The sequence below is a fragment of the Bos taurus genome, chromosome X, assembly GCF_002263795.3.
Source record: "Bos taurus isolate L1 Dominette 01449 registration number 42190680 breed Hereford chromosome X, ARS-UCD2.0, whole genome shotgun sequence".
Lineage (NCBI taxonomy): Eukaryota > Metazoa > Chordata > Mammalia > Artiodactyla > Bovidae > Bos > Bos taurus.
In genome coordinates this window covers 107108857-107126275 of record NC_037357.1, presented here as the reverse complement: position 1 = coordinate 107126275, position 17419 = coordinate 107108857, and the positions used below count along the sequence as shown (strand labels likewise).

The 17419-nt window shown below is 35.8% G+C and overlaps 1 protein-coding gene across 4 annotated transcripts in view; it reads left to right on the top strand.

Moving 5' to 3' along the window:
- The window catches only part of CFAP47 (cilia and flagella associated protein 47), a 502646-nt gene that overhangs the window by 205967 nt on the left and 279260 nt on the right, over window positions 1-17419 (top strand). For all 4 annotated transcript variants that reach the window (XM_024988430.2, XM_015461736.3, XM_059883840.1 and 1 more), the window contains 2 exons: window positions 15482-15579; window positions 16108-16224. In XM_024988430.2, the coding sequence (XP_024844198.1) occupies window positions 15482-15579; window positions 16108-16224 (215 nt within the window). The remainder of the gene's footprint in view (window positions 1-15481; window positions 15580-16107; window positions 16225-17419) is intronic.

The following is a 17419-nucleotide window of genomic DNA, read 5'->3' as shown; positions in this document are numbered from 1 at the left end:
CTGCTGTGGTCTTTCTTTCAGTATCTTCACCTCAGGACAGGTCTGCTACATTTCTGTCATTAGTATTAAAAAAAAAAAAAAATCAGTTTATTTAAACAAAACAAAAACCAGCCATTTATTTTACTTCCGTATCCCTCTCTTGTAATCATGTCTGTTTTCTGTGTCCATGAGTTTGTTTTTTGTTATCGTTTTTGTTGTTTTAGATTCTACATATAAGGGAGATCATATGGTATTTGTCTTACTCTGTCTGACTTATTTAATTTATCATAATATCCTCAAGGCCCATCTGTGTTGTGACAAATGGAAAGCTTTCTTTTTTTTTAATGGCTGAATAACATTCCATTTTATGTGTATGTGTGTGTGTGTGTATGCCACAATTTCTTTATTCATTTATCCATTAATGGACATCTAGGTTTTTCCATGTTTTAGATATGATACATAATGCTGCAGTGAACAGCAGAGTGCATATATCTTTTCAAAGGAGTATTTTCATTTTTTTAAGATAAATACCCAGAAGAGAACTTGCTGGACTGTATGATGGTTCTATTTTTAGCTTTTTTGAGGACCCTGTATATTGTTTTACATAGTGGTTGTGTCAGTGTACATTCCTACTAACAGTGCACCATGATTCCCTTTTCTCTACATCCTCACCAACACTTATTATTTCCTGTCTTTTTGATAGTAGCCCTTCTAACAGGTGTGAGGCCATATCTCATTGTAATTTTGATTTGCATTTCACTGATGGTTAGTGATGTTGCCAGGACTGGGTGTTCTCATGATGGTTTTACTACTTTGTTTTTCTACTTTGAAGGATAAAAAATAGTTTCATCTTGTCATTTGCTTGTTAGCCAGTTGGATTTCCTCTTCTGTGATATACTTATTCATGTACTTTGCCCATTTTTCTATTATTTTGTTTGAATTTTTCTTATCAACTTGTAGCATTCTTTATAACGAAGACTAAACTACAAATATATTTTGTGTATATATACATATATATATACATCCCACAGTATTATTTGCTTTATCACTATTCACAGAAAATTCTGCCTTACAAAATGTTTATATTACTATACATTCATGACTAATGGGTGACCTCTCCCTTTCTTTAGAAATTCTCCTGAAATTCAAAGTTACTGACATGTTTTCTTGTATTTGTTTTTTTTAATTTTGTTCTTAGGTCTTATAAGCAATTTGAAATTTTTATAAATAATAGCTAAGAATCTAGTTTTGCTTCTCTGGATTGAGAATGAGATAGTCTAGCATATCTGTTCTGGAGAAGGCAATGGCACCCCACTCCAGTACTCTTGCCTGGAAAATCCCATGGACGGAGGAGCCTGGTGGGCTGCCGTCTGTGGGGTCGCACAGAGTCGGACATGACTGAACGACTTCACTTTCACTTTCACTTTAGTGATGTTGAGCACATGTACCTGTTGGTCATCTGTATGCCTTCTTTGGAAAAATATCTATTTAGGTCTTCTGCCCATTTTTCAATGGAATTGTTTGTTTGTTTGTTTGTTTGCCAAAGATTTGTATGGATTTTTTTTAATATATATATTTTTGATATAAGCCCCTTATCAGATATATGATTTGCAATTATTTTCTCCCATCCAGTAGGTCTCCCATTCAGTCTTTTCATTTTGTTGATGATTTCCTTTGCTGCACTCTCTCATTAGAATTTCTTTGCTATGATGGAATGGAGAGGGATAAGACGAATAGGGAATCTTCCTCTTGCTACAGGAAGGCATGTTGGAGAGTAGTGAGTAGTAAAGTTGGAATCAGATGACCTAGAACCCCAGCCACCTGATAAGCTATGAATATCAGAGTAGTGCTTTAGGATTTCATTCCTCTAGTCTTGGAGAGTCATGCAAGATGGCTGAGCTGGTGACTCCTATGATAAAATAGGCATCTGGTCTGGCAGCAGCAAGTCCATGGATTGAAGTGTACCATAGCCACATGCTTTTGGCCAGGGCACCTGAATTCAGCACTGAGAGCACACTGAGATATCTTAACCCTGGACTTGCTATTGACTTGTCCAAGAGCACATGCTACCAGGCAGTCCGTTGGAGTTTCAAAACGTTCATTCTCTAATTACAGATGGTTTCTGGGAGTCACTATTTTAAAAAAGAAATAAAAAAGACATGCCCATTCTGTGTTTGAAAATCCCTAACACATGAGGATTTGTTCTAAGTGTTGTAAAAGTCAAAAAGCGTTTTTCAAGTGATAAGTGGACACCTGTCTCATGTATATCAGTGACCTTTTTAGTGCTTGCCAGGAGATAGTGAATTTGCTTTTATACACTCATCCTTCTGCCTTCTGTTCCCAGTAATGCTTTGTATTATATGTACTTAAGCCCTTTTATCATTAACACTTTAGTTGAGGTTCTTTCACGGATGAACCGTATTTTACACCTTAATGCTAGTATCTTCTTCAGTAGATCAGGCCTATGATCAAGTATCCCCTATGTCATCCCTTTGGACCCTTTGCTTGAACTGCTACATTTGATTGCTAATGGGAATTTTATCATCCTATAATCACCTGGTGATTTTGAGAGCAGCAATGGACCATTTTGTAGCATAAAGTGTAATTTCTAACAGGACTAAGTACTTTCATTTTGCTACACTTTCAACAAAATCCACAAATTGGAGCATTTTGAATTGTCTGTTCAAAGGAGCTTTGTTCTACAGAATGATGTCTTATTACTTAAGCCATGCTTATTTCAACATTTTTTGATGAAGTAACAATTGTAGTTCTTGTGAATGAAAAATACAATTTTTTATTCTATTTACTTTAGTGGAACAGAGTTATAAGTATGTTTGGCAATAATTGTATTTTATGTACCATCTAAAGGTGCCCCTAATTTCTTTATTTTGTGCTAGTTTAAGTAAACAATGCATGCGTGTATGCTAAGTTGCTTCAGTTGTGTCCAACTCTGTGCGACCCTTTGGACTATAGCCCGCAAGGCTCCTCTGCCCATGGGATTTTCCAGACAAGAAAACTGGAGTGAGTTGCCATTTCCTACTCCAGGAGATCTTCCCGACCTGGGGTTAAACCCACATCTCTTATGTCTCCTGCATTGGCAGGTGGGTTCTTTACCACTAGCACCACCTGGGAAGCCCAAAGTAAACAATATTCAGTACATATTTGAGAGATTGTATGGGTCTTATCATAATGCTCCCTATTCTTAAAACTAATGTGGTCTTGAGGTCTTAAATTTGTACGTATTGATTGTTTCAAATGTGCCGAATGTTCAACTTCATTAAACCAGAAAACAGTTATTCTTTATGAAGAAGTTTACATTTTTCCCAGACATTTCAAATTAGCCCTTTAATATTTAGCATTAAATATTTATCATCACGATTGTGTGATCACTCACCTAGAGCCAGACATCCTGGAATGTGAAGTCAAGTGGGTCTTAGAAAGCATCACTACGAACAAAGCTAATGGAGGTGATGGAATTCCAGTTGAGCTATTTCAAATCCTGAAGACAATGCTGTGAAATTGCTGTACTCAATATGTCAGCCATTTAGAAAATTAAGCAGTGGCCACAGGACTGTAAAAGGTCAGATTTCATTCCAATACCAAAGAAAGGCAATGCCAAAGAATGCTCAAACTACTGCACAATTGCACTCATCTCACATGCTAATAAAGTAATGCTCAAAATTCTCCAATCCAGGCTTCAGCAATACATGAACCATGAAATTCCAGATGTTCAAGCTGGTTTTAGAAAAGGCAGAGGAACCAGAGATCAAATTGCCAACATCCGCTGAATCATTGAAAAAGCAAGAGACTTCCAGAAATACATCTATTTCTAGTTTATTGACTATGCCAAAGCCTTTGACTGTGTGAATCACAATAAACTATGGAAAATTCTGAAAGAGATGGGAATACCAGACCACCTGACCTGCCTCTTGAGAAACCTGTATGCAGGTCAGGAAGCAACAGTTAGAACTGGACATGGAGCAACAGACTGGTTCCAAATAGGAAAAGGAGTACGTCAAGGCTGTATATTGTCACCCTGCTTATTTAAGTTATATGCAGAGTTCATCATGAGAAACGCTGGGCTGGAGGAAGCACGTGCTGGAATCAAAATTGCCATGAGAAATATCAATAACCTCAGATATGCAGCTGACACCACCCTTATGGCACAAAGTGAAGAAGAACTAAAGAGCCTCTTGATGAAAGTGAAAGAGGAGAGTGAAAAAGTTGGCTTAAAGCTCAACATTCAGAAAATGAAGATCATGCCATCCAGTCCCATCACTTTATGGCAAATAGATGGGGAAACAGTAGAAACAGTGGCTGACTTTATTTTTCTGGGCTCCAAAATCACTGCAGATGGTGATTGCAGCCATGAAATTAAAAGACGCTTACTGCTTGGAAGGAAAGTTATGACCAACCTAGATAGCATATTGAAAAGCAGAGACATTACTTTGCCAACAAAGGTCCGTCTAGTCAAGGCTATGGTTTTTCCAGTGGTCATGTATGGATGTGAGAGTTGGACTGTGAGGAAATCTGAGCGCCAAAGAATTGATGCTTTTGAACTGTGGTGTTGAAGAAGACTCTTGAGAGTCCCTTGGACTGCAAAGGAGATCCAACCAATCCATCCTAAAGGAGATCAGTCCTGGGTGTTCATTGGAAGGACTGATATTGAAGCTGAAACTCCAGTACTTTGGCCACCTGATGCGAAGAACCGACTCATTTGAAAAGACGCTGATGCTGGGAAAGATTAAGGGCAGGAGGAGAAGGGGACGACAGAGAATGAGATGGTTGGATGACATCACCGACTCCATGGACATGGGTTTGGGTGGACTTTGGGAGTTGGTGATGGACAGGGAGGCCTGGTATGCTGCAGTTCATGGGGTCACAGAGTCAGACATGATTGAGCGACTGAACTAACTGATTTTTCATCAATGTTGCTAAAATGCACACAGACAATAGAAATGGTATCATATGACATTTTAATGTTTAATCTTGAATGTTTTATTTTGGGAATGTGACAGTCAGTATATATAAGTCATGATTTTAGTGTAAAGCTCAGCACTAAATTCAGAGAAATGTCAAGCAGTTAAACAAATGTGAGAACAAATAGTTAAACCATTTCCAATGGATTAACAGTGTGATTCAATAAATCAGTACAAACTAAGACAATAACCATGTGTCTAGGGAAATGGAGGTTATAAAAATTGCCCAATACCTAGACCCCATTCTTCCTCTCTTTTTCATATTCATACCTACTCAGGGTGGTTGCCTTTCAGTCAGAGACCACTAGTTGAACAAATTCCTGTTAATGCTCATTGCAAGCAGGGAGATCACACATTATGGAGAATCACGAGCTGTCTCACAGTAAAGGATATTATGAAAGACATTGCAGGATTTGTGCATTAGCTAGGTAAACTGGGAAAGGTTCAAGGGATGCATATGTGCTCAGTTGCTCAGTCGTGTCTGCCTCTGCTACTCCATGGACTGTTGGCCGTCATGCTCCTCTGTCCATGGAATTTTCCAGGCAAGAATACTGGAGTGGGTTGCCATTTTGTTCCTAAGGGGATCTTCCTGACCCAGGGATTGAACCTGCATGGCCTGTATCTCCTGCATTTGCAGGTATATTCTTTACTACTGCACCACCTGGAAAGCCAAAATGTGTCTCTTTGGAATATTATTTTAAAAGAGTTATCCATTTGTGAGAAACATTTACCTTTGTAAGGGAACTCTGCATTTGTAAGATTGTCTCCATTTCTGTACCAGGAGGAGGAAGGTGACCAAATCTCTGGAAACTTATTGTGGAAAAGACTTGTTGTTCAGTCACTTAGTCGTGTCCGACTCTTTGCAGCCCCATGGACTGCAGCATGCCACGTTTCCCTGTCCTTCACTGTTTCCCTGAATTTGCTCAACCTCACCTCCATGGAATTGATGATGCCATCCAACCATCTCATCCTCTGTCGCCCCCTTGTCTTCCTGCCTTCAGTTTTTCCCAGCATCAGAATCTTTTCCAGTGAGTCGGCTCCTCACATCAGGTGGTCAAAGTATTAGAGCTTCAGCTTCAGCATCAGTCCTTCCAATGAATATTCAGGATTGATTTCCTTTAGGATGGACTGGTTGGATCTCCTTGCAGTCCAAGGGAGTCTCAAGAGTCTTCTCCAACACCACAGTTCAAAAGCATCAATTCTTTGGTGCTCAGCCTTCTTTATGGTCCAACTCTCATATCCATTCATGACTACTTGGAAAACCATAGCTCTGCGTTAAAACCTTACCCTTGTTTACTGTGGTTTTCCACGTCACCTCCCATAACTGACTCTCTCGCCATCCTCTTTTGTCTTTAGCTGAGGATGCTATTTAAGATGAGGGCTTCAGCCATTTTGGTGAGTTTTTTGGGGGGTCTTTCCCATGTATATATGTAATTTAACTTTTGTTTGATTTTCTGCTCTTAATCTATCATGTCAAATTAATTCTTAACTGAGCCAGAATAATCTATAAGAATAGACAGAAATTTCTACCTCCCCAACAAAGGAAACAAGAATTTGTTTTGACTGTATGTTTTCAGGGACAGTGAAAATCTTATAAATGAGTTAATGTAAATCTCATCCAATGGAAGAAGACTACAGTGAGGGTAATTCTTTAATTGGTAAAGAAGCAGTGTTCGCTCACATTAACCAGGAGAGGGGGATATTGATGTTTCATGGTTTACACCATGAGCTTGTTTTTGTTCTGGGCTTAGGCAGGATTATGAAATGCTCTTGTTTTGTCTCCCTTCATCACAGAAGCAGAGTGACCTTGTATGTCGGTGGTGTTCTGTTAGATTGTTTGTGTCCAGTAAGAGGATAACGTGACCCAGCTGTGAGTGTCAGCTCTACTCCTACCAGTGTCAAAGCCCAGCTGATACTGGCCAAGGTCTTATATTTCAGGGACTGTTTTTCATCAAAATCACCAAATGAAATAGATTAAGAATTATGCTTGAAACATGACTTCATTTGAAATGAAGCATTAGGAGTTGTAAGAAATTATAAATTATAGCAAAAACTGCTACTAATGTTTTGTGATATTGTGAATTATAGTAAGAATTATGTTTGGTCTTCCTTCTGGTTTCTAGCACAGAGCTTCTAAATTTCCTAAGTGGAGGGACACAGAAGGGTATCTTTTGTTATGTTAGTGAAGTAACTTCTGGAATGCCCGCTAGATCTCCTAAGGGTGGTGCTGGTTGCTTGGGGAATCAACCTTGTGATTGGAGGGCTGGAACCTTCAGTCCCACCCCCTGTCTTCTGGGAGGGGAGAGGACCTGGAGATTGAATTGATCACCAGAGGCTCAGGATTAAATTAAGCATGCCTGTGTAATGAAGCCACCATAAAATTAAAAAGGACAGGGATCAGAGAGTTTCTGGGTTGATGAATACATACACTGAGATATGGAGAAACTGGTCCACTTGGAGAGGGCATGGAAACTCTACCCCTCTTCCCACATACCTTGCCCTGTGCATCTCTTCCATCTGGATGTTCATACATATTCCTTATCATATCCTTTTGTAATAAACTGATAAACATGAGTAAATGTTTCCCTGATATCTGTGATTACTCTAGCTAATAAATTGAATCCGAAGGGGGAAAGGGTCATGGGAACCTCTGATTTTTAGCTAGTTGAATAGAAGTACAGGTAGCAACCTGGACATGTGACTGGCATCTAAAGTGAAGGGCAGCCCTGCGAGTCTGAGCATTTTATCTATCTCTGAGTAGATAGTGAAGGAATTGAGTTGAATTATAGAATACCCAGCTGGACTCCTGAGCATTGCTTGGTGGTGTGGGAACCCTCCTCCCCAACATACATACACATTCATGTTGGAATTGATCTCAGAACCATTTTACAGTTGTAAATAGCAAGAGCATATATTTTTAAGAGCAGTACTTAACAAGCATCCACCAGGGAAGCCCCAAGAATATTGGAGTGGGTAACCATTCCCTTCTCCAGAGGATCTTCCTGACCCAGGGATTAAACCTGGGTCTCCTGCATTGCAGGCAGATTCTTTACCATCTGAGCCACCAGGGAAGCCCTCCCTAACATTTACTTAGTTTAAATAATCAATATTAAAATGTATCTGCTAATAATTTACAGCTTAACTCTTTATTGTGGCAGTAGAAACTGTAATCCTGTAACTGACTACTGACTAGACTCAGTATTGAGTCAGTATAGTATTGACTAAGGTCTTAAATGTCAAGAACCATGAAATTAGTGTCAAGTCCCTTAAATATGTAAAAGGATTGATAAATGACAACATAGAGATAGAACTTTTTTTCTTTTTGGAGAGAGGAGAGTTGTTAGTCTTGAATTTGTTGACTTCAGTGAGTGTTCTCTAATATATATATATATGTATAATAACTTCTTTATTCCTTAGCTGAATGACAGACATATGAATTATTTCCATTTTTGGCTATTAATGAATAAAGCCTCTATGGACATTCATATACTAGTATTTTATAGACATATGTTTCCATTTCTCTGAAGTAAATATCAGAATTGGAGTTTCTGAATCATATGTTAAGTGTATTTTTAATAATTTATTGAGATATAATTCTAATACCATAAAATTTATCCATTTACAGTGTATGATTCAATAGTTTTCAGTATGTTGATAGATATGTACAATTGTTGTCACAATCTAATTATAGAATATCTTCATCATCCCCCAGTGCATATGGAATGTTCCTATTAGCAGTCACTTCTCACTCCCCCAGCACCAGGAAACTACCAGGCTACCTCTTATCTCTATGGATTTACCTATTCTGGATATTCCCTGTAAATGGAATCATATGACAAATATCTTTGAAGCTGATTTTTCTTTTTTTTTACTTATTCCTGGTTTAGACATTTACAGATAATATTCCATTGTATGCCTATACCACATTTTCTTTATCCAGTTTTCATTTGATGACTAGTTTGATTATTTCCATTTTGGGGGCTGTTATTAATAATGCTGCCAGGAACATTCATGGAAAGATTTTTATGGGCATACATTTTTATTTTACTTGAGTATGGCATTGGGCTTCCCTGGTGGCTCAGAGGTTAAAGCATCTGCCTGCAATGTGGAAGACCTGGGTTCAATCCCTGAGTCAGGAAGATCCCCTGGAGAAGGAAATGGCACCCCACTCCAGTACTCTTGCCTGGAGAATGCCATGGATGGAGGAGCCTGGTGGGCTACAGTCCACGGGGTCTCAAAGAGTCAGACACGACTGAGCAACTTCACTCACTCATGACAGGAGTGGAATCTCTGGATGATATGATAACTGAAAGTTTGCCATTTGAGAAATTTCGGAAGTTCTGGTACCATTTTACTTTCCCACTATCAGTATGTGAAGGCTCTAATTTGTACACATCCTCACCAACACTTGTAACTGTCTTTTGGACTAGAGTCATTAGGTGTGTGTGAAGTAGTATTTTATTTGGGGTGTGAATTGCATTTCTTCGTGATTAATGGTGTTGTGAAGTCAGTATTTTCAATTTGTAATCTTTTTTCTGTAACTTTTTATTTTACTGAAATATGTGATATGATCCTCTTACCCCTAGCCCCACAACTATGTTCTACTAAAATTAGAGTGTTTATTTGCTTGCCAGCTTTGCAGTATTGGTATTGTAATAATAAAATTTGGAAAGAATAATACAGAGGAAAAAATTAAGGAAAACATTTGACAAAACATGTGACAAAAATAAATATTCAGGGATTAATATTAATATTAAAATATTTTTAAAGAATCAGGAATATTCATAATTGTATAACATAATAGGGGACTCAGAACAATGAGAGTATATAATAGAATTTAATATAGATGTGACATTCCAAAATCTGTAATAAATATATTAATTCTTTTGGTAAGTAGTGCTGGATCAGTTGGCTGATGTTTTGTAATTAAGGTAAAGTTAACTTTGTACTATATGCTATATAACATAAATGAATTCCAAATGTATTAAAAAGTATTAAGTATAAAATTAAAGATTATAAAATAACTTGAAAGAAGTTTATCCAAGTTTGGTATAATCATTTTTAAAACCTGTAACAAGAATGGAAGCATCTTAATATATTATTTGTTCAGCACATATTTAATAAGCATAAGTTGATATGCCCAGGACTGTTATGAGGATTAAAGATGCAACAGAGAACAAAAAAGCCCAAATCCCTTCTAACATGTAAGTTATATTCTAGTAAAAAAAGTCAACTGCCTGGGCCTTGAAAATAAATCTAGTCTCTTAGGTGGCAGGTGAGAATTTTTTGTCATTCCCAATTTCTTCACAAGTTGATTAATTAAAACCCTATTGTCTTTGTGGTTGGAGCTCTTGGTTGCTCACTGAACTAAAAAAATAGTTTAAGAAATAGAATTGTAAGCAGTATATATATATATATATATATATATATTTATTTATATATATATATATTTGTGTGTATATACGTATATAATATATACACATATAATTTAGCATTTTTAAAATGCAGAACAAGTTTGTAAATAGATATACATCAATTTACCATTTTTTACCAGTAATTCTACTTCCGTGATTTCCCATTCAGTCATCTTCTGTTCCTAGCCCCATGATCAGGACAAACTGTCAGTTACCATATCTGATGGTCCAAGAAGAATCAATGCTTGTGATATCACTGTAACAGGAAGTTAAGGAATGAGGCAGACAGCAATCCATCCTTTTCTGTAATGCTCAGAGTTATCATGTAGATAATTCATTTAGGGGAAGTTCTTCATCTTTTTTCTGTATTTCATAATTTTGGCTGTAACATTATAGGGGACTTCAGACAGTCCCAGACATTAGGTATCTGATATAAATTCTTCTAATGTTTAGCTTTTTTCAAAATGCTCTAAAAAGTTTCACAATTATTATTCATCTCTTTGAAGGAAGGGGGACTCAAGACTATAAAATAGCTAGTACGGGATTTTCAGCCTTGTGGAAGGAAAACATGTTTAAAATAGGACAAAATGAAAAATTCAGCTATCATCTTCTCTTCAATGTAGTGAGCCACAGTTCTAATTGGATATTTGACAAAACCATGATTAATAATAATAGCCAACATTTGTGGTATGCCAATTAAAGGCCTACATTTATTTGTTCATTTAAACTTCAAAGCAAACACCTTGATCAGGTCACTCTTATTACCATTATTAAAAAACAAAGCAGAGAGATTAGCATGTTTTCCTAGAAGAAGTTGTGGTTGGGATTTGAATCTAAGTGGTTTGACTCCAAGGCTCAAGTTAAGTAGCATTGGGTAGTGCTGTTTCTTCAAAATATTAATTCTTCAGTAACTTAGATCTGTGTAGTTCTTGCTAATTCTTTTCAGCTATTCAGAGAGATATCTTGTTCTCTTTTTCATCCACAGTAGTGGATTTTCAAATCTGGATACCCATTGGAATCACCTAGGGAACTGAAAATAAAATAAACTTTAAAAAAACCTGATGTCGCCACCTCTGGCCAGTTGACATGGAATTTTTGGATTGTTGCCTGCACATATGTAGCTTTGCAAAACTCTCAAAGTGGTTCTATTGCACAGTGAAGGTTAAAAACTCTCATGTGTACAAATACAGAAACAGGAAATAAGATTAAATAATACAGAAGTACCATATAAAATACTTGTTCACCACAAGAAATAATATTTCCCAATATATATCTTCACTTTAAAAGAAGAAATTTATGAATAAGTTCTGAGGTTTCTCGGTTTTGTTTGGTTGCTACCTGTTTTGATTTTACATAACATTAATAGTCATTGCTCTGACAAGAGAGGTAATTATTACTCTTGTTTCCTCTCACCTTCCTGCCTTAGTATCACCATTTTGTTAGACTTATGCCTACATAGTTAGTGCTTGTAACACTCATATCCATTCTGTCAGTGTTAGACTGTGTGTCATTTTAACTGGGTTCTCCATTATTAATTATTTTTGACTCAGCTGTTAGATGGTTGGATTTCATAATTATTGTGTTTTTTCTAATTATCATTTCAGGGACTCTGATCTCTGAGTTCTTTTTGTAAACATTTTCATTTTCTTTACGTATGGATTGCATCTTGACTGAGAATCAAACTTGGGAATCACTGTGTTTCTCTGAACTCTAACTCCATTGTGTTATGCCAGCAAAATAGCTTTGGAAAAATTAAGATCAGCTTGCAACTCCTCCCCTATAAGTGAATTGCTTTCTTTGGCTTTAATTTTTTTTTTTTTAATATTCTTAAAGTGAGTGAGATATTCAAGAGTGTGAAACCTGTTCTACAACATTTCCTTAGTAAATTTGGTATATTTTGTATTTTTTGTACTTATTTTGAAGTGTAAGATATTGGTTGAAACTGAGACATGAAGTGACTTTTTCTAGCCTTCTATTGAGTATAGATAATCTTACATTATACCTGATCTTTTTCATATTTAATCTTATAGTATATTCCACATTTCTTCATTAACTGTGATATTTACTGTAGGATTATTTTTCAGATTATGTTCATTGTGTTCTGGAATTTACATTCTCTCCTTAGGTTTATAGAATTTTTATGATGAATACTACAGAACTATTTAGATATGTAGATAGATATATATTTGTGTATTTTAATATGATGTTAAATTGATTGTTAACTGTAAACTACACTTGCAGTCCTGGCACAAATTCAATTTTGCCATGATAGCTAAACTTTTTTAATACCATTCTAGAATTAGCTTACTAATATTTTAATTTTTGCTTCAGTTTACATGAGTGATAATTTATAAATATTTTCTGTACATTTTAGGGTTTTTTTTTGTTAAAATTTTATGCAAACCTCAGTGATTACTTAAGAAGTCCCACTTATTTAAGAGTTTCTATATTGGTGAAATTGCTTAGTTCCTAAATTTTGCAGAATTTACTGATAAAACCATCTAGGCCTATTAATTATAAAAGAAATGATTAAAGAACTTAATCAGTTCTTTAATTGTAATAAGATTATTATTTTCTATCTTCCATTGAGATTTTATAACTCATTTAATTAAATTAATATCATCTAAAATTTTTAAATATATTAACATAATATTATTATTTGTGTCTTTTCCCTTGTATGTAACTGCTATAATTACTTTTTCTTACAGTTGATATTGTTTTCTTAGGCCTTCTTTTATTTTTAATCAATCTTCTCCATAGTAAAGAGCCTTTACTTTCTTTCTAGTTTAATGATACGCTTATATGGAGGTTCTCCCAAGTATTGTATATATTATCTCAACCTCAAGTGGCTGGTCTGATAATTATTATATGCAACTGATCTTATAATTAGTGAATATCATATTGTTGAGAGGTCAAAATGATCTATAGATTCAATGTAACCCCAGTGAAAATCCTGCCACACTTTTTTTTTTGGTAGATTATCGATAAGTTGGCTCTAAAATGCCCATATGAATTCTGGGAGTGATAAAACTTTTCTGTATGGAAATGTGGTGTTGAGTACATGATAATGTATCTTTCAAAATCCTAAGACTCTGTCAAAATCCACAAAGAGTGAATGTGTGTGTGTGTGTGTATACATATATATATATTTTTTTTTTTAATCAACGAACAGATAAATTAGTAATTCAGGATGGAATGCAGACTGTGAGAAATGAATCTAACTGCCTTACAGATGTTTGACAGCCTCACTGAATGTAATGGAGGAGAAAGGAGCTGACTTACCATACCATGATTGCATAGTGTAGAACTAAAAGACCAGTAGACCTATACCTATGCATGTAACTGTGGTTTCTTACAGGGGACAGATTTGCAATTCTGAAAGTAGTTTTTTATGTTTACTGTGGCTGAACAAATAAGTGAATTTCTTTTAAATAGTGAGAGATGGGTTTTTTCACTGTTGAAAAAAGAAGTTAGAAATAAGCAAAGGGGGATGGTCATCATGAATCCTGTGGTGCTCAATTGTAGTTGGTGGAATTGGATGTAACAATATAATGCTTAGGTTCTGTTCATTAACTTCTAGTTAGTAAATTTTTAATTAGTTGTTTTCCTCTTGTGAGTGTAATCTTTCATGATAAGATGTTAAACTCTCTCAAGGAAATTTCTATCCCTTCTCTGATAAGGATGGGATGTTTAGAGGACACAGTCTATATACCCATTGCCAACTGACTGTTTCACTATAAGCTAATAAATTGTGTTTTTCAGATTAAAGTTAGAATTGTTGTTTCTAGTTTGTAGAAAAAATGAATTTTGGCTACAAAAGTGAGACCCTTTGTTTTTGTTAAAAGCTGTGAGTGGCAGATAGAAATTGAGAAGTACATTTAGGTTATAATTATTCAGCCAACTAGAAAAGTACATTTACAAATAATTACTTTGGTTGTGTCACATCTTATATCAGACATACAACTATTTATAGCTTTCTGTCAGGAAAAAAAATCATTTGAAAAATATAGTGCAAAATATTGTTTGCTGTATGTTAGTTGAAAATTCCTAGTGACCTTTGTTTGCTAGACTGATTTTGCAATAATATGCTGTAGAAATCCTAAGGAAATGTTCAGTGTTGTATAATCTCAGATGAAAAAGTACTGGGCACTGTTTCTGCGAAGTATGCAGGACATCTTTGGTTCCTTCCCGAGAAAACTAAGTCTTCCAGATGTAAAACAGTCCTACTTTGTGAAGTTATATACATTTCATGAACATATCCCATCATGGTTTATTCTTCACAGAAAATGAGAATCAAGGGATTCGAGGGGATTTATGAAGATCACCAATTTTTCCTCTTGTTTTCAGTTAATAAATCATCTCAGACCATTAAGAGATGGTTCTACTAGGCCCTTTTGGAAACATTTTGAAAAAGGAAATGTCACATTCATCATGTCAGTAATTTCTGATGTTTAAATCACCTTTCATTCTTCCCTAATATAGGACAGGTTTGTTTGTTGTTGCTTGTTTTTTCTTACTAAATATCCAGATTTTACTTTCACTTTTTTTTCCCCTTGTGTCAGCGTAGTAGTCATCTCTGTAACTGAAAATTCCTTTTATTATTCTTCCATCTTGTATTATCTTTTATAGATTATTTCTAGTTTCTTTAAGCCATAAATTCCCAAACCCTTTCACATACTTACCCTACATGTGAAGGAATTTCTGCAACAAATAGTGAAACTGGCACTAAAACTTTAGAGTTAATGGAAACCTCATGCCTTCTGAGCCACCTTACCCAAGTTGATGATCAAACATTTGAACTGCACAGTACGTAATTTTGAAATGTCAGATTTTTCTTCCATTATTTCATGGTAGTACATTATTCAAAGTGATTCCAGTGGAAATAAAGGACAGTCTGCAGTTGCCTGTAATACCTTATAGACACATTTCATATTACTAAGCTTCTGAGGTTAGTTTTGTTTTTTTTTTTTTCCTTTTTCCGAAATATAATGCTTTTTATTTTCTAAGCAAAGGCAAATCTTTCTTTGATTCTTGCTCAAATTTCCATAAGAGGTATTTTTAAAAAAGTAAAACTGTTATTATATTTACTCTCTCTCTTTTTTGGAACAGGTGTTATTCCCCCTGAGAGATGGATAGTAAATTTTGACAAAGACCTTTTAGACGGCCTTGTTTTTGCAACAGTATTGGGAGCCTATTGTCCATTTTTGGTAAGTCTTTTTTATGCAGAGTGGTCTTCTTTTATTTAAATAACTTAGAAATTAAAATTTGAAACATTTTCTGCAACCTGATTCTGTTAAATGTTTTAATTTTATATCATACAATACTTTGGCCACCTGATGGGAAGAACTGACTCTTTTGAAAAGACCCTGATGCTGGGAAAGATTGAAGATGGGAGGAGAAGGGGACAACAGAGGATGAGATGGTTGGATGGCATCACTGACTCAATGGACATGAGTTTGAGTAAACTCTGGGAGTTGGTGATGGACAGGGAAGCCTGGCGTGCTGCAGTCCATGGGGTCACAAAGAGTTGGACACGACTGAGCGACTGAACTGAACTGAATTGAACCTACATCTGAATGGCTAGCATTCCCTTTTTATTTATTCTTTTATTTTGATTATAATAACCTATTGATTAATGTTAGTATTGAAATGATTGTTTACTGAACTACAGAGAACAATTAAAAAGCAGTTATTTTTATTCTATTAATAAAAAATTTGATTGTTATCTTTTTCAGATTGAGTCTCATTTCATAAACATGTACACACAACCAAAAAGTTCTGAACAGTATCTCCACAATTGCCTGATTGTTGTGAATGTTCTTCATGAAATTGGCTTTGACATGGATATACAGGTGGGTGCCTTAAAATCACATATTCTATAAATATTTTATTAATTCCTTATTTTTTCCAATTTTTTAAGGTATGATTGGTAAATAAAACCTGTGTATACTTAGCTTGTACAATGCTATTTTTTAGGATGTACAGGGTGATAATTTAATATATGTTTACCATGTGAAATGATTATCATAATCAAGTGAATAAACACATCAGTATCAACCATCTCACACATGTTGTGTGCTAAATTGCTTCAGTCGTGTCCAACTCTTTGCAACCCTATAGACTGTAGCCCACCAGGCATAGTTACCTGTTTTTTGTGATGAGAATGCTTAAGATCTACTCTCTTAGCAAATTTCAAGTACACAGTCCAATATATCACTAACTATAATGACCATACTTTATACTACCTCCCCAGAAGTCAGTCATCCTGTAAATAATGATTTGTACCCTTTGACTAGCATCTGCCCATTTCCCCTATCTCCATCCCCTGGCTACTACCATTTAATTCTCTGGTTCTTTGAGCATGCCTTTTTAATTCCACATATAGTTGAAATCTAAGGACTTCCCTGGTGCCTTAGATGGTAAAGCGTCTGTCTACAATGAGGGAGATCCGGGTTCGATCCCTGGGTCAGGAAGATACCCTGGAGAAGGAAATGGCAACCCACTCCAGTACTATGCCTGGAAAATCTCATGGACGGAGGAGCCTGATAGACTACAGTCCATGGGGTTGCAAAGAGTCAGACGCGACTGAGCGACTTCACTCACTTCACTCATAGTTGAAATCATACAAATATTTATCTTTGTGTGTCTGGCTTGCTTCAGGTATCATAATGTCCTCCAGATTCATTCATATTGTCACAAGTGGCAGGATTTCCTTCTTTTTTATTGTTAAATACTATTCCATTGTAAGAATATACCACACTTTATTTATCCATTCATCCGTCGAGAGATACTTACGTTGATCCTATTTTTTGGCTTTTGTGAATAATAGTGCAGTTGTATGTAGAATAAGAGATAGCTGTGATGTAACTGATTTTATTTCCTTTGGATATATACCCAGAAGTGGGATTGCCAGACCACATAGTAGTTCTATTTTTAATTTTTGGGGGGGAACCAACATACTGTTTTCCATAGTGGCTGCACCAGTTCCCATTCCCATCAACAGTGTGCACGTGATCCGTTTTCTCCACACCCTTACCAACCTTTGAC